At 50.6% G+C, this 15,002-nt stretch overlaps 5 protein-coding genes across 5 annotated transcripts; 2 read left to right on the top strand and 3 right to left on the bottom strand.

The window, feature by feature from the left end:
- Positions 1-385: 385 nt before the first annotated feature.
- On the top strand, positions 386-1,637 carry BP5553_04383 (uncharacterized protein; the record flags this gene model as incomplete). The annotated part of the gene is made up of 2 exons (XM_032013006.1): positions 386-592; positions 648-1,637. The coding sequence occupies 2 exons, from the start codon at positions 386-388 to the stop codon at positions 1,635-1,637; spliced, it is 1,197 nt and encodes a 398-aa protein (XP_031869606.1).
- Positions 1,638-2,369: 732 nt separating this feature from the next.
- On the bottom strand, positions 2,370-3,494 carry BP5553_04382 (uncharacterized protein; the record flags this gene model as incomplete). Its single annotated transcript, XM_032013005.1, has 1 exon — positions 2,370-3,494. One exon carries the CDS (start codon positions 3,492-3,494, stop codon positions 2,370-2,372), a length of 1,125 nt encoding a protein of 374 aa, XP_031869605.1.
- A 1,754-nt stretch (positions 3,495-5,248) lies between these two features.
- Positions 5,249-6,387, bottom strand: BP5553_04381 (uncharacterized protein; the record flags this gene model as incomplete). The annotated part of the gene is made up of 4 exons (XM_032013004.1): positions 5,249-5,588; positions 5,642-5,746; positions 5,826-5,950; positions 6,370-6,387. 4 exons carry the CDS (start codon positions 6,385-6,387, stop codon positions 5,249-5,251), a joined length of 588 nt encoding a protein of 195 aa, XP_031869604.1.
- A 1,222-nt stretch (positions 6,388-7,609) lies between these two features.
- On the bottom strand, positions 7,610-8,311 carry BP5553_04380 (uncharacterized protein; the record flags this gene model as incomplete). Its single annotated transcript, XM_032013003.1, has 2 exons — positions 7,610-8,145; positions 8,212-8,311. The coding sequence occupies 2 exons, from the start codon at positions 8,309-8,311 to the stop codon at positions 7,610-7,612; spliced, it is 636 nt and encodes a 211-aa protein (XP_031869603.1).
- A 1,393-nt stretch (positions 8,312-9,704) lies between these two features.
- BP5553_04379 (DNA-directed RNA polymerase subunit beta) lies at positions 9,705-13,474 on the top strand (the record flags this gene model as incomplete). Its single annotated transcript, XM_032013002.1, has 2 exons — positions 9,705-10,247; positions 10,301-13,474. The coding sequence occupies 2 exons, from the start codon at positions 9,705-9,707 to the stop codon at positions 13,472-13,474; spliced, it is 3,717 nt and encodes a 1,238-aa protein (XP_031869602.1).
- Between the last annotated feature and the right edge of the window lie 1,528 nt (positions 13,475-15,002).

Here is a 15,002-nt window from a genome sequence, read left to right as displayed (position 1 = left end):
CTGTATTGTTCTAATTCACTTGTTTGTTAATAAGAAAGTTAAATCTTACTCTGTAAAACTAGAGGGTTTGGAATTTGATAGGTTGGCATTCGGGAGCTTGATATAAAGGCTTTATTTCGGAAGGTAGGCGGCTATTAATAACTTTAACAGCATTGCATACATGAATGGAGAGGTCGCCATGATTCACATATCCACTGCCAAAGTGTTTTAGGTCAATAGTGTCCTTGTACATTATATAAATTAGCAGGATCTGCCACAAACCTGTGAAAATAAATTTCCCAAGTGCACATTATTACTCCTTAGGCCCGATCAGCAGAATACTTGATAAACCTTTACTACTCCACTGGAGAACTAAACGACCATTAGGCAAGTTCTGCTATCAAGGATGTGTATCGATATCCTTCCTCACTACAAAACATGCAAGCACAACGCTACTTCCGACCCTCTCCTAGCCTTTATCGATCGGCATGAATGCCTACACAAGGACTGTGAGAGCCCGCCTAAAAGGGTTGAGGTTCATGATGGCAGATGCCCTTCCTGCCTCGGAGACCATGCCATAGAGGCTCGTCCCGTTATCGTGGGATTGTTCAAGGTAAGCGTTTCTGGCAGCGGAAAACATCAACGGTCTCTCTTCTAATATTTATAAGCACTGCTGGCAGTCCGAGATCTGCGGTCACGAATGGGGCCATGCCAATGTTGTAGGCCTCGAGCGGTACGATACAGACCCCGAGTTCGTCCTAGTTACACCAGAAAAATATAATATTTGTCCCGACTGCAACGGAATGGGCTATGATATGCGATTCGCAGGAACGGACCGTCCTCCCAAGACAAGCTCAACGATGCCACTGGATTATGAAGGGTTGACTCGCATTCCCATTGACGCGATTGGTTCAACCTGTCCAGACATTACACCAACCTCAATGCCTGGATTGAATCGAGCCATGCCAGGTATATACAAACCCCCGACAAGGCATACTTCTGGAGGCAGCGGAATACGTGCTGCATCTAGCCATCTAGCTGCGGCTCCTCCGTATACCACATCTGCTTGGGGCCGTCCACAGATGTCATCACCAAGCTCCGCAAGGCCTGAAAGCTCCGAAATGCACTCTGCATCCATCAAGCCCACATCCTATAGGCAGCGAATGGTAGAACCAGACCTGTTAAACCAAGTTGTCACGAAAGATGCCACTCCTAAGGACATTTATGGCAAGGTGAATGGCGAAGAAGCCATCAGTCGTCTCCGTACGGTATCCACTCTGCGTTTATCTCACCCTGAAATATCCCATTCCGAGTCGATAACTGCAGCTCCTCCGGCTGATATGCATTCCCATGGCCTCGACGGGAAATTGACGGGTGTGGTGCTGCGAGATGGATATCCGCGGGCTTTTCGTTCTTCGGATGGCAGTAGTGCTCTAGGTCTTTCTCAGATTCCGTCACTTAGGTCGCAAGCTCATGAAAGTATACCTTTCTCAAGTTGCCAGGCCGTACATATCAGTAACAGAACAGTGGAAAGTCCAAGGGGGGTTCCCAGCAGAGTCACTCCAGGACATCAGGGTCCGATAGTACCAGTCGCCAAGGTCTCCAAATTACCAAGGGATTACCCCGTAGGAGTCTCAAGTACCATCCACGAGGAATAGGCAATCGATTTCTAGACACACCCTGTCAGAAGTCATAGCTTGTACTTGGGCAACCGGGGGTGTGGGGTATGGATTCGGAATGTCAAGTAGGAGGATACGATACCTGCCATTACTAGTTAACAAGTGACGATCCCACTTGGGAAATACGATGTAGATTCGATCAATACCATTAGAGCCCTGAAATATGCTTATTTGTAAATGTGATGCTTGAATTGCTAAGAACGATATAGCAAGGATCTAATAACGGTGGCGTGGGAGAGACCCGGCAAGAATCGCAAATTTTGGTCAAGGGACCGATCCACGACAAACAAGAATAATCCATATAGCATAACGCACATTGATCTACCCCTGCCCCTTAACTATCTCGCAAGAATCCAACATCATCCCATAACCCGAGGACCGGAACCCCCGTATATTGGATACTGGTAAAGATCCTTCATTTGTTCCAGACCTAGAAAAACGCCAGAAAATGCACTTCACCCTGTATATACAATAAAATACCGAAAGTATCGACGCCGAAAACTGCAATTAAAACCCGGATATCATGTCAGCAGCTCGCAACTTAGCAAGGACTGGAGTATTTAAGAGGCAAGGAATTAACAGTCAACATCAAAAGTGTTCAACCTAGCAAGACAACTATTCATACAAATGGGACGTTGGACATTCTGTCTTAATAGACACATGATGCGAAAGCATTGTTTCTCAGGAACATCACATCATTATCCTTTATGCTCACTGGCGGACGGGATCCCAGCCTTGGGGTTGAGTCAGGGCAGCCGGGGCGCCGCCTGGCCTTGAACCTTGATTTGAAGGTGTATATGATTGGTATCCAGGATAATTTGGTTCTTGGGGTGGCGGGCTTCTGCTTGCATATAAAGGCGATGGCGAGGAGGGTCCATAGTAATCATCTCTAGATCGAGACGTGTTGTACGATGCTTGTTGAGGTGGGGGCGATGGCCGTTTGTATGTTTGCTGTCCCCCGGAGCCGAAATCAAATCCACTATTATTGATACCTCTGGAACTTGCCATTTGCTGCGGTCCACCTGGCGAAGGCCCTCGCGAAGGGCCGTTGGGTTCGAAATTGTCATAAGACTGGTCCATGTATTGTCTTCCTGGATTTACAGAACGCCCGGACTCGGAGTATTGTCTTGTCGGTCCAGGTGGAAATTGGCGCTCGTCGTTCGAGTACTGGCGTTGCGGTTGCCGTTGCGGTTGCCCATAACCATCTCCATCCATGGCTGTACCCACGTATTCATCATTGCCATACGGATCTAGAGGGGGAGATGGACCATATCCTGACCCACCTTGACCGTTCATATTCTGCGTGTCTGGTGGCCCATATCCCGGCCTCCGCCTACTCATTCCGGGCCCTGGAGACGGCGAGCCTCTATATCCCCCATTGCCATGAAAACCATTCTGGGATGCATGAGGGGAGTAAGAATCACCTGCGACTCCCATATATCCATTTCCACCAACGCCTTGGCCTGATTGTGGACCGTAAGGACTTGTCATCTCGCGGCCCGGGCTTGGAGTTCCAGTCATTGGAGGTCGACCAGCACCAGCCATAAGAGGCACACTCTGTCCCGTGGCGGGATCCAAATGCCCTAGCTCAACGCCATTCTTCTCCTCCTCCAACACATGCTTGTTCGCTGCGGCATCCCAGCTCGGCATGGGAGGCAAGGCGTCTTCGCTCAGCGCTGGTTTGGGCTCGACAAACAACCCGTTTTTCCCAACTTCGAATTGCGCGAATTGAGGCCGTTCAGGGGTGGCAGACAGTGCCCCTCCCATCATCGGTGCAGGCGCCTGGTATCCTTGGTTTGGGGCTCGCGAGGCGAACGGTTCATCCAAGTGCTTCATCGGCTTGTTCTTTTTCCCATCGCACGATCCACCACAGCAGTCACAACATTTGAGGAAAGAAAAGCAGCTGCAACAGCAAGACATCCCGCAGCATGCGCACCTGATGATACACCAGAGGATCGAGAGCACCGTAAGGGAGACGACGATGATCACAACTATTACGGGCCATCTGGAGAGGGAATTAGCTGGAGCCCACCGGGAGCGAGGGTATCAAAGGGACACAGACTTGCAGTAGGTTGCCTTCATACAATTATCCCAACTCGAGAATGAATCCTTAACGCTGGACACTTCGCCCGCTATCGACCGCCGGCCGAGCAAACTGTCGAACACAATGTCGCTCACACCCCTCCTCACACTCCTCTGCATAGCTGCTGTGATATGCGGCATCTCGAATCCGCCAGGCGAATAGCGCGTGGCCCGCTGGACGTGTCGGCGACTGCACAGGTGCTGGAGGGAGGTATTTGGGCGCAAGAACCTTTCCTGGTAAAAGCTGGCAACGGCGTCTGTCCGTACAGGGCGTGGAAATGGACGAGATTCGCAGGTTCACCTTGTTCGTTACTCCATCCCCCTTCCTGTGCCAAATACCAGTTCGGTCTCGCAGATCACCCCGTGGCCGTAATGTACCAAGGAAGTCGCCCGATAGTAAGAGTCGCCGTGATAACAACGTCGTCGTCGTCGTCAGCAGCTGCACTAGGACGCAATGAGAGCCACGATAGAAAGATCGGGATGAGGGAATGGCGGCGCCTGGTGTGTTATGTTTCTGCCCACCGCAGCAAATTGAGTTGTGAAACGTGGCTGTGTAACTTTTGTAATAGGGTCCAAACCGAGAGTACAGAGTATGGGCGCGAACCGGTGGGCAAATTGCACCGCTGCAGATCGCGAGATGCCAAGTAGTGCACCAATTGTGTGAGCGCGCGACGCTTTGTATAGCAACAGTAATAACAGGACTGAACAAAAGACACAAGTACAGCGAACAAACATAATAAAACCAGAATGCAACTACTGCTTGCCCGTGCAAGTAGTAGAAGAAGAGATGCGATGCATTATTGCTGTATGGACGAAGCAATGGCCAGGGGTTTGTGGAAGGCCGTCACGTGATTTGGCACCTCGGGTACAAAGGTACCTAGGTAGGTAAGGCAGTACCCATCTTAAAAAAGTGAGTAGGGGACTACGTGCCCCGTGCCTTTTAATTGCGATTAGCTTTGAGATATATAAAGTGTATTCTAGGCTTAGCATGGAGGAGGCGTATCATATTTGAAGGTGCTTAGGTAGAGGTAGCAATTACAGCATAGAGCACTTTGCACATGCTGAACGAGTATTTAAAGCAGAACGCGAGGTAACGGTAGATCCAAGGAAAGGAAGCTAAAGGCACGAGGCCCGAGGGATATTGCTGTTAAATCTTCCTTTGGACCGCATGTCGGGCCTGCTAAGGTGGGAAGAATGATATGTAACACATATGCTTAGACCGCTCTTAGAGGAATGGCTGCTTAACAATAAAATGTAGGTTGCTTTGGTGGTATTAATTAGTACGCTTTAGAAAAGATATCCAGTGCAATCGTCGACATGCGCTCCGCTCGTCACCACTGTCCATCTGCTTTCTTCTCGAAGCCCTGGTCCAAGGCCCGCCACCCAAGATTGACCATACCCCGAATTAAATACAAGAACGATTACAAACGCCAATGCCAGGGTTAAGAAGTCATAAGTATCATTACACGGCCGACCCTCTTCCGCGGCCCGTCTTCCACCATCATCTATCACCGAATGATGTCACCTTCTTTCCGGGGGGGCGGCCCTTGGGGTGCCTCGTAGACAGGATCACCACCACGTTGAGGCTGATACGAGCTTTGAGGGGGCTGTAGCTCGATCCCCTGATTTCCATAATATCCATGGTTGCTATCAAATGTCGTCCCGGTCGTTTGGTTGGGGATCGGAGGGCTGTAAGGAGGGGCCGGCGCGCCGCCATAGTACGGTTGGTTCGGATAGTAGTTGTTCGTATTGCCATATTGTTGATCCGTGGGAGGTTTCCCTCCCATCCAGCCGGTACCATACATCGGGGCCATGCCACGACGGCGGCGACGGCGGCTATTGTAGCACCTGTTAGTCATGTTAGAAGAGCCATGTGGAGTAGAGAACGAATGGTAACGTACGAGAGCGTGAGTGCCAGGAGGAAAAACACCACGATGATCACCGCTAAAGCCACCCATCTGCCCCAGGTATTCCAGGTCGAGCGGCAATAGCCGTCGGCATCACAGCTGTTTACAGAGTTAGTGCTTAACGCCAACACTCATTCTCTTGCCAGACGACGACCAGCGAAGGGAAGGGAGTACATACTCATAATAGAGCCTCTTTGTGAGGAGATCCGTAGCCGAGGTTGGCGCCATAGCGAGCAGTCGTGTAGATGTGTGGTCGTGCGATTGCCAACTGGCGATGAGGGCGTTGACGGTTGAGGAGATTACCTACTCGAGTAGACAGATACAGGAGTATCGAGGCGCATGTAGTATGAAGACGAGTCGGAAGCCTTATTATTGACACCTGCGTACAGGAACTTCGTGGGTTACGCACTACGTTATATGATATTGTACGTAGTACTACTGCTACCTTACGTATACTCCGTACGACGTACGACGTTCGTTGCTTTGGGTTGTGGCTGTGTCCTTTTGAGAGTGGGGCGCGGAGTGGCGAGTTCAGGTCAGGCTACCTACCTTGGTACGAGTGAGTACCTTGGTACCTCAGGGACTCGCATCGCGTGTCATGTGAGAGGCAGTGCGAGCCACGTGATAATGAGTGATTACCTAAGGCGGGGTCCCATTGTGCCTGAGGAACCACTCTATATTTGTACCCGTTGTACCCGTTGTACTGCAAGCAGTGTACGCACCTGGATTACATCATCCATTATGATTGCAGCCGCGCCTGCACTCTGCAGCCAGGGCGTCCCATCCATCATCCATGCTCCATGCTCCTATTGCCAACGCATCAATGTGGTTTGTGCGGAGGGTCCCTTATTATTGACTACCTATACCTACCTCCCTACCTACTTTTATACTCTTGTACCTAGCCTTAGCACCATCACTACTATTAACCAAAATGCTATTGCTACTCCTCTACTCCTTGTCCTCTTCCTCTCCCTCTCCCTCTTCCTCTTCCACCTCTTCTTTCTCTTCCTCCTCCTCCTCCTCTACGCCTCCGCCTCCTCTGACTAAGTGTGGCTGCTGCAAGATTGTCCTCCTGCTTGTCCCTTTCCTTCTTGTCACCCACAATATTATTGGATTGAATGCGTACGGGTATGGACGAGTGTGAATGGGTTCGAATATACGGAGCACTGCCCTCGGAACCCCCTACAGCATGCCATCCTGATGCCCGCCCCTCCGCTCTCTCTCCTACTGTAGTATATGGATAGAAGATAAAAGGTATGGTACAAGTACGTCTGGCGACGGTCATATACCATGGAAGTTGTGGCATCAACTGCGCCGACATGGTTGCTGCCTCGTCCCAGCAACCCTCCTCTCCGAATATCAGCCCCCCCGGATTCAAAAACCCCTCCCGCAATCTCGCCGTAAGGCATCTCGCCACCTGCTGGGAAAACGCTGGTTATTAGTTACGGGACTGAGTCCCGACAAATATGAGTATGCTAAGTACAGATCCTAAGCCCAAGAACACCTGGCAATGCCTGCCCCCTGCGTCTTTGCAAACCACACATCGGACCACACACTCCCCAGAAACAAGGAACATACGAAATCTTAGCGGCTGTTGAATTGCCAGCTGCCGATGCTGATGATGGCCGCTCGTGGAAGTGGTCCCGTCATTCCAAGGAGAGGCGCGAAGAAAGAAAAGCCACGCAATGGCACCTAGGTAGGCAAGGAAACTCGCTTCATGCGACAGAGCTACACGTCAGTCGCACCCTGGGAGCCGTCAGAGGAGTTGGAAAGTGAGAACATGCTGTAGGCTGTGAGCTAGGGAGATATATTTGCCTTCGTAGGCCGGTAAGGAAACATTTCATTTTATCTTTCCGTCACTTCGTTATCATCGTTATGGGAGACTCTGACCACACGGGGGGAGGGCCGGGCCGGGGCGGAGGATCCGAGTTCGGCAGGGGTGCCGTTCGATGAGTATTTGTTCTACTTGCTGGCGCGAGCAACAAGCCATTGCAAAACGGCGTCCAGGTTCGTCTCCTCTTTTGCGCTTATGCCGTAGCAGCTCACCTCACGATGCGAGATGCTCTTCAGGTCTAGCGCGTCGATCAACTCGTCCACCGAGAGCTTCTCATCGAGATCGGATTTATTCCCGAGAACCAGCAGCGGGATGCCTTCGAGAACAGGTTTCTCGAAGAGGAGGTGGAGCTCATCCTTTGCGACCGGTAGAGCTTCCCTGTCTGCCGAGTCGACGATGAATACGATGGCATTTACGCCCCGGCAGTACCGCTCCCACATGGACCGAAACCGTGGTTGCCCGCCGAGATCCCAGCATTTCAGCGTCACATGGCCCTTCTGTACGCGCTTCATATTGAATCCAACGGTCGGAATCGAACTATGAAGGAAGATCATGGTTAGCGGTGGATCTCTCTGTCGGCTGATAGGACATAGTGAGCGAGCGGGGACGCCAGCACAGCGCTTCTGGTTGGAGAGAGAACATACTCGAGGGTGAACTCTCCGCCCTGCCATATCGCGGAAAAGTCAGTCTGGATATGATGATGCTATCGAGAGATCTGGTGGGCGCTTACCGCTAATACTCTCAGCAGCGACGTTTTCCCAGCATTCTGTAGGCCGATCATGGTGATATCCATCTCTGTCGCCCTGTCGCCCGACGGAACTGGTCAGCATGGTGATTTTGACATGTGGGTAAGTATGCCTGTCTTCCTGACGAGGTTGGTTTGCTTTTATTTGTGCAGCAGGACCATTCGCGCGTCCAGCAGCTGGACCGGATTGAGCGCATGGACGCAACGTACCAGAACAGCCTCAAAAGCCAATCGTACACCCGTTTGAAAATTCCCGCCATGTTGATTTGATTCGGGCGCCTACCACGAAGATGCCAACAGATAAAGGCGCTCTCTGCTGTCTCCTCTGAAGGGTAGGTTGGTTGCGACAGAGTCGCGCAAGGCTGCGGGGGGATGAGGCGGCGGGGCAGCTCTCGGATGCAGGTTGGTCGGTGGTGGTGAGGGTTTTGCGTGCGTCAAAGTCCGGTATCTGGCAAGTGGGAGTATTATGATGGCGACGATGGCGATGGATGGCCGCGGCCGAACCCGTATATGATGTTGGTGTTGTGGACAATGGTCCGCTCCGTACAGCGCGCACAGCGGCCTTTTCCTCTGCGGCGGGGGTGAGTGACGGTGTAGCGACCGATGTACGAGTAGCGCCTGTGACGGGGGAGATTCCCAGAAACAGGCACGAGCCTTAAACTTCGAGCAAGATGGAGTGCAAACCCAAGGCACAAGAGCAAGCCGCCACGGCCTCTCTGTCTTATCCGCTGGGCAGCCCCGGGGAGTTCTTGATCTGAGTCCGCCGGTCTTGCTTTGGTTTGGACTTCGTAACGGATATAATATACCTTCGGTATCTTTTGATACTTGCTTCCGGGTGGTTGGGTTAGGTTGGGTCGGTTGGGTCGGTTCACGCCAACTCTGCTTGTATCAGGTACCCAGGGTACTCGTGCTTAGTTAGGTACGGAGCACTCCGTACCTGAGATATATTATACTCGTACTATGTTATGCTGCCTAGGAATGCTGGGTACCTCCCGTCTTCACCTCAGCTGGTTGGGGATAGAGTAATAAATGGACGATGTTTTTGCTTGGGGCCTGGGACCCGGGGTGGGATGATTGTACGCAGCGTAATGGACCGAGGGCAGGACAGGGCGCGTGCAGCACGCAGAAAGCATGCAGCGGAAGAAGAAGAAGAATAGCAAAGCAAGAATACAAGGCTCGGAATGCAGAGTGCAGATCGCAGAGTGATGAGTGCAGAGTGCAGAGTACCATGTAGCCTCAGTGCAGAACATACGAAGTAGCAGCGCGGCGTTCGCTCGCTCCCATTATTGATTACCTACGAAGTACGTATGGACACTGGACAGTAGGTAGCAGATTAGATCTCTGATAAGGATAAGGAGCGTGACTAAGCCCAAATTTATATTTCCGTTCCGTCGCGGAAAACTTCTTTTTGCCGCTATCTCGATAGTCGACAACAACAACCACAACTGAACAGCAGTGGCTGGCTAAGCCCTTCAAATATGCCTCAATCTAGCTCTGACCAGTCCAAGGGCACGAGCACAAACAAGACCAAGACCAAACCCAAACCCAAAACCAAGAGCAGCGGCAAGACCGAGACCAACACGAAGTGGTCCCACGAGTTCGATACCCTCCGCCGTGAGAATCTCTTTCGGAACCCGCCTCGCGACCACACGCCCTACCCAGCGTTGAAAGCTGCTATTGCCCCGCATATAGAATCGTTCAATGCCGTCTTCGAGGACAACGGCCTCATCACCCAGGCCTTGCGCGACATTGGCCCCAAGACATTTCTTGATGGCGATGCTCGCAGCCCGCCTGCGGGCAAGAACCAGTTGACTGTCAGGATTAGAGAGGTTCGAGTCCTGACATCCGAGCTACCCGACTCGAACAAGTTCTCCAAGGTACGGAAGGTTCTCCCCGCAGAGTGCAGAGAGCGTCATTCCACGTATCGGGGGAAGATCAGGGTGCGATTTGAGGCCTCCGTTAATGGCGGCCCCCCCCGAGAAATCACCCGGGACATGGGTCAGCTGCCTATGATGGTAATGGTAGGTCATATTCTCTCTTTGATTCGGGCTGCTGCTGCTAACAAACCTCCAAGTCAGACCTCTGCCACCTTAAAGATAACCCCCCTGCCCTCCTCGTCGCACGAAAAGAAGAGGCCGAGGAGCTGGGCGGATATTTTGTGGTCAACGGCATCGAGAAGATTATTCGACTGCTGATAGTCAATCGGAGAAACTTCCCCATGGCCATTGAACGGCCCTCTTTTGCTGGCCGAGGCGCATCTTACACAAAATGGGGCGTAATAATCCGATCCGTGCGACCTGACCAGACCTCCCAAACCAATGTTCTGCATTATCTCGACGATGGAAACGTGATCTTTCGCTTTTCCTGGCGGAAGGCTGAGTTCCTGGTGCCGGTGATGATGATCATGAAGGCTCTGGTGGAAACAAATGACCGTGAAATATTCGACGGAATCGCTGGACAGAACAGGTCGGAGAACTCCCAAAGCGAATTCCTTTTTGGGCGGACCGAATTACTGTTACGGACGTACAAGCAATACGGGCTCTACACGAAGAGGCAAACCCGAGCCTTATTAGGGGAGAAGTTCCGTGTAGTCCTAGATGTTCCCGATACTATGTCCAACTACGACTGCGGGACTGAATTCCTACGGAAGATTGTGCTCGTTCATCTCGGCAACGTTAATGTCACGGATGTGGAGGATAACGACAAGTTTAAGATGCTACTTTTCATGACAAAAAAGCTCTACGCTTTGGTTTCAGGAGAGTGTGCTGTGGACAACCCGGATGCCGTCCAGAACCAGGAGATTCTGCTCGGTGGCTTTCTCTATGGAATGATTATCAAGGAGCGCCTGAATGATTGGCTATCGCTTCAGTTGCGATTAGCGTTGCGGGATTGGCAGAGAAGAAACCCAGAAGAGAACTTCCAGTCTCCAGTATTCCTGAAGGAACTCTCCGAGAAAATAATAGCCAAGACCAATACGAATATTGGGGGGGCGTTGGAATATTTTCTTTCCACCGGTAATCTTGTTAGCCCAACAGGTCTGGATTTACAACAGGTTTCTGGCTTTACAGTCGTGGCGGAGAAGATTAACTTCTTACGATTCATCAGCCACTTCCGCATGGTCCATCGAGGAAGTTTCTTTGCCCAATTGAAAACCACTACGGTCAGAAAGCTACTCCCTGAAAGCTGGGGGTTCTTGTGTCCTGTCCACACTCCCGATGGGAGTCCTTGCGGCCTCCTTAATCATCTCGCACACAAATGTAGGATTCTCGTACGGCAGGTGGATGTCTCAGGGATACCGAGGTTGGTCGTAAGTCTTGGGGCGGTAAGCTCAAACTCATCGTCGACGGACGAGAGTGTTGTTGTTCAACTAGACGGCAAAATCCTAGGTTGGTGCACCCCTAAGCAGGCCGTTGCAATCGCAGATAGTCTTCGGTACTGGAAAGTGGAAGGCACACACGGCGTACCCAAGGAGCTTGAGATTGGCCACGTTCCAAATTCGCGTGGCGGGCAGTATCCGGGTATCTATATGTCGTCGGGACCATCTCGTTTCATCCGTCCGGTGAAGTACTTGCCCTTGAACAAGGAAGATTTCATCGGACCACAGGAGCAGCCGTTTATGTCGATTGCTGTTACGGAACCAGAAATCGTCTCGGGCGAGTCCACACACGTTGAATTCGATCCCACCCATATTTTGTCAATTCTTGCTAACATGACTCCTTTTTCGGACCATAACCAATCTCCTCGAAACATGTACCAGTGTCAAATGGGGAAGCAGTCCATGGGAACACCCGGAACAGCTATCCGGTATCGAGACGACAATAAGACTTACCGACTCCAAACTGGACAAACGCCAATTGTTCGAGCGCCTCTTCACAATGAGTATGGATTCGACAATTTCCCTAACGGCATGAACGCTGTTGTTGCTGTGATATCATATACGGGATATGACATGGATGATGCTATGATTATCAACAAATCTGGACACGAACGTGGTTTTGGGCATGGCACCGTGTATAAGGTCAAGAAGTATGACTTGGAAGAAGGCCGAGCTAAGTCTCGCTCGTACAAGCAAGCGAAAAAGATTTTTGGGTTTGCACCAGGCGCGGAGATTCAGGCAGGGTGGAGGAACTTCCTTGATGCGGACGGTTTGCCGTATATTGGCCGCATGGTTCAAAAGGACGACATTATCTGCGCATGGCACACTGTAGCTTGGGATGGGTCGGGCAACTTTGTGAATAACGATCGTCAAACGCACTTCGAGAAATACAAGGAGGCCGAAACAGCATTTATCGAAGAGGTCCGACTAATTGGAAGCGAGAATGGGACGGAGCCATTTCGAAGCATGTCGGTTAAGTTCCGCGTCCCCCGAGCCCCTGTTGTGGGTGATAAATTCTCCTCCCGACATGGACAAAAGGGAGTCTGCTCGCAGATGTGGCCTAGCCCTGACATGCCTTTTTCAGAATCAGGTCTACAGCCAGATATCATTATTAATCCTCATGCTTTCCCATCTCGTATGACCATCGGGATGTTTGTCGAGTCTCTTGCTGGCAAAGCTGGGGCTCTTCACGGCCTAGCTCAAGACAGCACACCTTTTCGATTCGATGAAGAGAATACCGCCGCCGATCATTTCGGTCATCAACTCATGAAAGCAGGCTATAATTACCATGGCAACGAGCCAATGTACTCTGGAATCACTGGCGAGGAGCTCCACGCCGATATCTTCATCGGAGTCGTTTATTACCAACGCCTTCGGCACATGGTCAACGACAAGTACCAGGTGAGAACAACGGGTCCCATAGCGGAGCTTACTGGGCAGCCAATCAAGGGAAGGAAAAGAGGAGGTGGTATTCGTGTTGGTGAGATGGAGCGTGATTCCCTCCTTGCACATGGCGCAGCCTTCCTCTTGCAGGATCGTTTACTCAACTGCTCAGACCTTCAGCGCTCCTGGCTTTGCAAGCAATGTGGGACGTTCTTGTCAACGCAACCTACCGTGTCCGATTTGGCGATGAGCTTTAAAGGCACCAAAGTGGTGCGTTGCCGAAGATGCGCCCATAAAGTTCAAGGATTGCAACGTGGACCTGGGATATGGGACGATGGGCAGGGCCAGAAGTGGCTTGGAGGTGACGACACAACAGTCGTAGCGGTGCCTGGGGTATTGAAGTATTTGGATGTGGAGTTGGCTGCTATGGGGATCAAACTGAAGTACAATATCGAACGACCCAACCGGATAGTGCAGGACCGCCGATGAATTATATGACACGAGATATAAAATATGGCGTTTTGGCGATCAGCGTCCACATGAAATATTGCTTGGAGGGACCTCGAGGGAACGTTTAATTTGTATTTCAAAGAATTGGTGCATAGGCTGTGGCTACAGGGCGTGAAAACTGATCACAGTATTCCACTACAAACTTAGAGCTGCGTTTTGTGTTTCTATCCAAAAGCCTTGAAGAATATCCACGTGCCATCCACTCACATATTGAATCCGATATATTGCGAATGCTACTAACTTATAGCGTGGCCTCCATATATATGCAAAGTTCCATGGACCAGATCTCCCGCGCCTAGAAAAATTGCACGATCCTTCCCCGTTGCCAAATGCTTAAAGCGAGTTCTCTCGCCACTTATCGCCATCCCAGTACTTCTGTAAGATTGTAACTGGGCCCTACCGGCCTTCACCACTCACCGTTATTTTGATAAGATTACACTCGAAAAGAGCTATAGTTAGGAACCAAACAGCCACACCTCCGAGGATCTTCCCAGCGCGGGCCTTGATGTGGGAGATGCTCCTGGTGAATCTGGGGGATCTCAAGCCGCAGTGTCGCAGTCAGCAAGTGACATCCGGCCTCCGATGATTGGGGGATAAGAGGTTTTCGAATGGATTTGTATAACTAACTACCTACTCCAAAATATGATTTATTTAGAGATGAGAAACTACTTGCCGTAAGCAAGTCGTGTAAGCGCTCATACGGCCTCTACTCTTGTAATTATATGCCAGATTAATCGTCCTTATACATCTCATGAGCTCCCCTTACTTTGATTTTATCCACTTATAACTGCCACTTTATTGCTTATTCGTTGACTCGTAATCTTAGTTGATAAAGGATTGGTTATCTACATGACGGGCTGTCACGTGGCATGTGGCCTTGCTAGCAGCCTGAGAAATTGAGCATAGAAAACCTCGCTGCTAGCCTACCTAATATGCCACCTGGGCATATAAGCTCCTGGCTCTCACTCTCTCTTTTGGACACAAGCTTGCAGCTTGCAACTCAGAATTCATCAGCTTGACAGCTGGACCAGGGAGAAGCTGGCCAGTTAGTTAATTACGAATACAATCCCAATTTGACATACTTATATTAATAACTGGATCTTGTGACTATTAGTCGTCCTGAATGCCACTACCTGAGTGCGCCTCGAATATTCACCTCCTCCAAGAACACTAAACCACTGGTTTAGTCTTCGTTAGCCAAATGGCCACCTGACGATAATCCTGCACCGCGCCTATCGCTCAATTGATCCTTATACCTTGGCTACGGTTATATGGTTGATTTATCTATAATTCCTCCTGATACTACTAAAGGTCCACCTAGCTCCTCTATATTATACTTCACTAAATCTGTATATTTATCCCCTCTAGTCTTTATCCTATTCTATACAGAGTACCCGCTTATAAACTTAACGAACTCATATATAAAACATCAGCTTCCGATAATTCAAGTAATCGGACCTTAATACAACTTCCGCGAAGCTGCTTGCCTAAGATTACAGATTCTTGC

The sequence above is a fragment of the Venustampulla echinocandica genome (assembly GCF_003357145.1).
Source record: "Venustampulla echinocandica strain BP 5553 chromosome Unknown scaffold_2, whole genome shotgun sequence".
Lineage (NCBI taxonomy): Eukaryota > Fungi > Ascomycota > Leotiomycetes > Helotiales > Pleuroascaceae > Venustampulla > Venustampulla echinocandica.
Note: the sequence above shows the minus strand (reverse complement) of the source record. Positions and strands in the feature narration are given on the sequence as shown.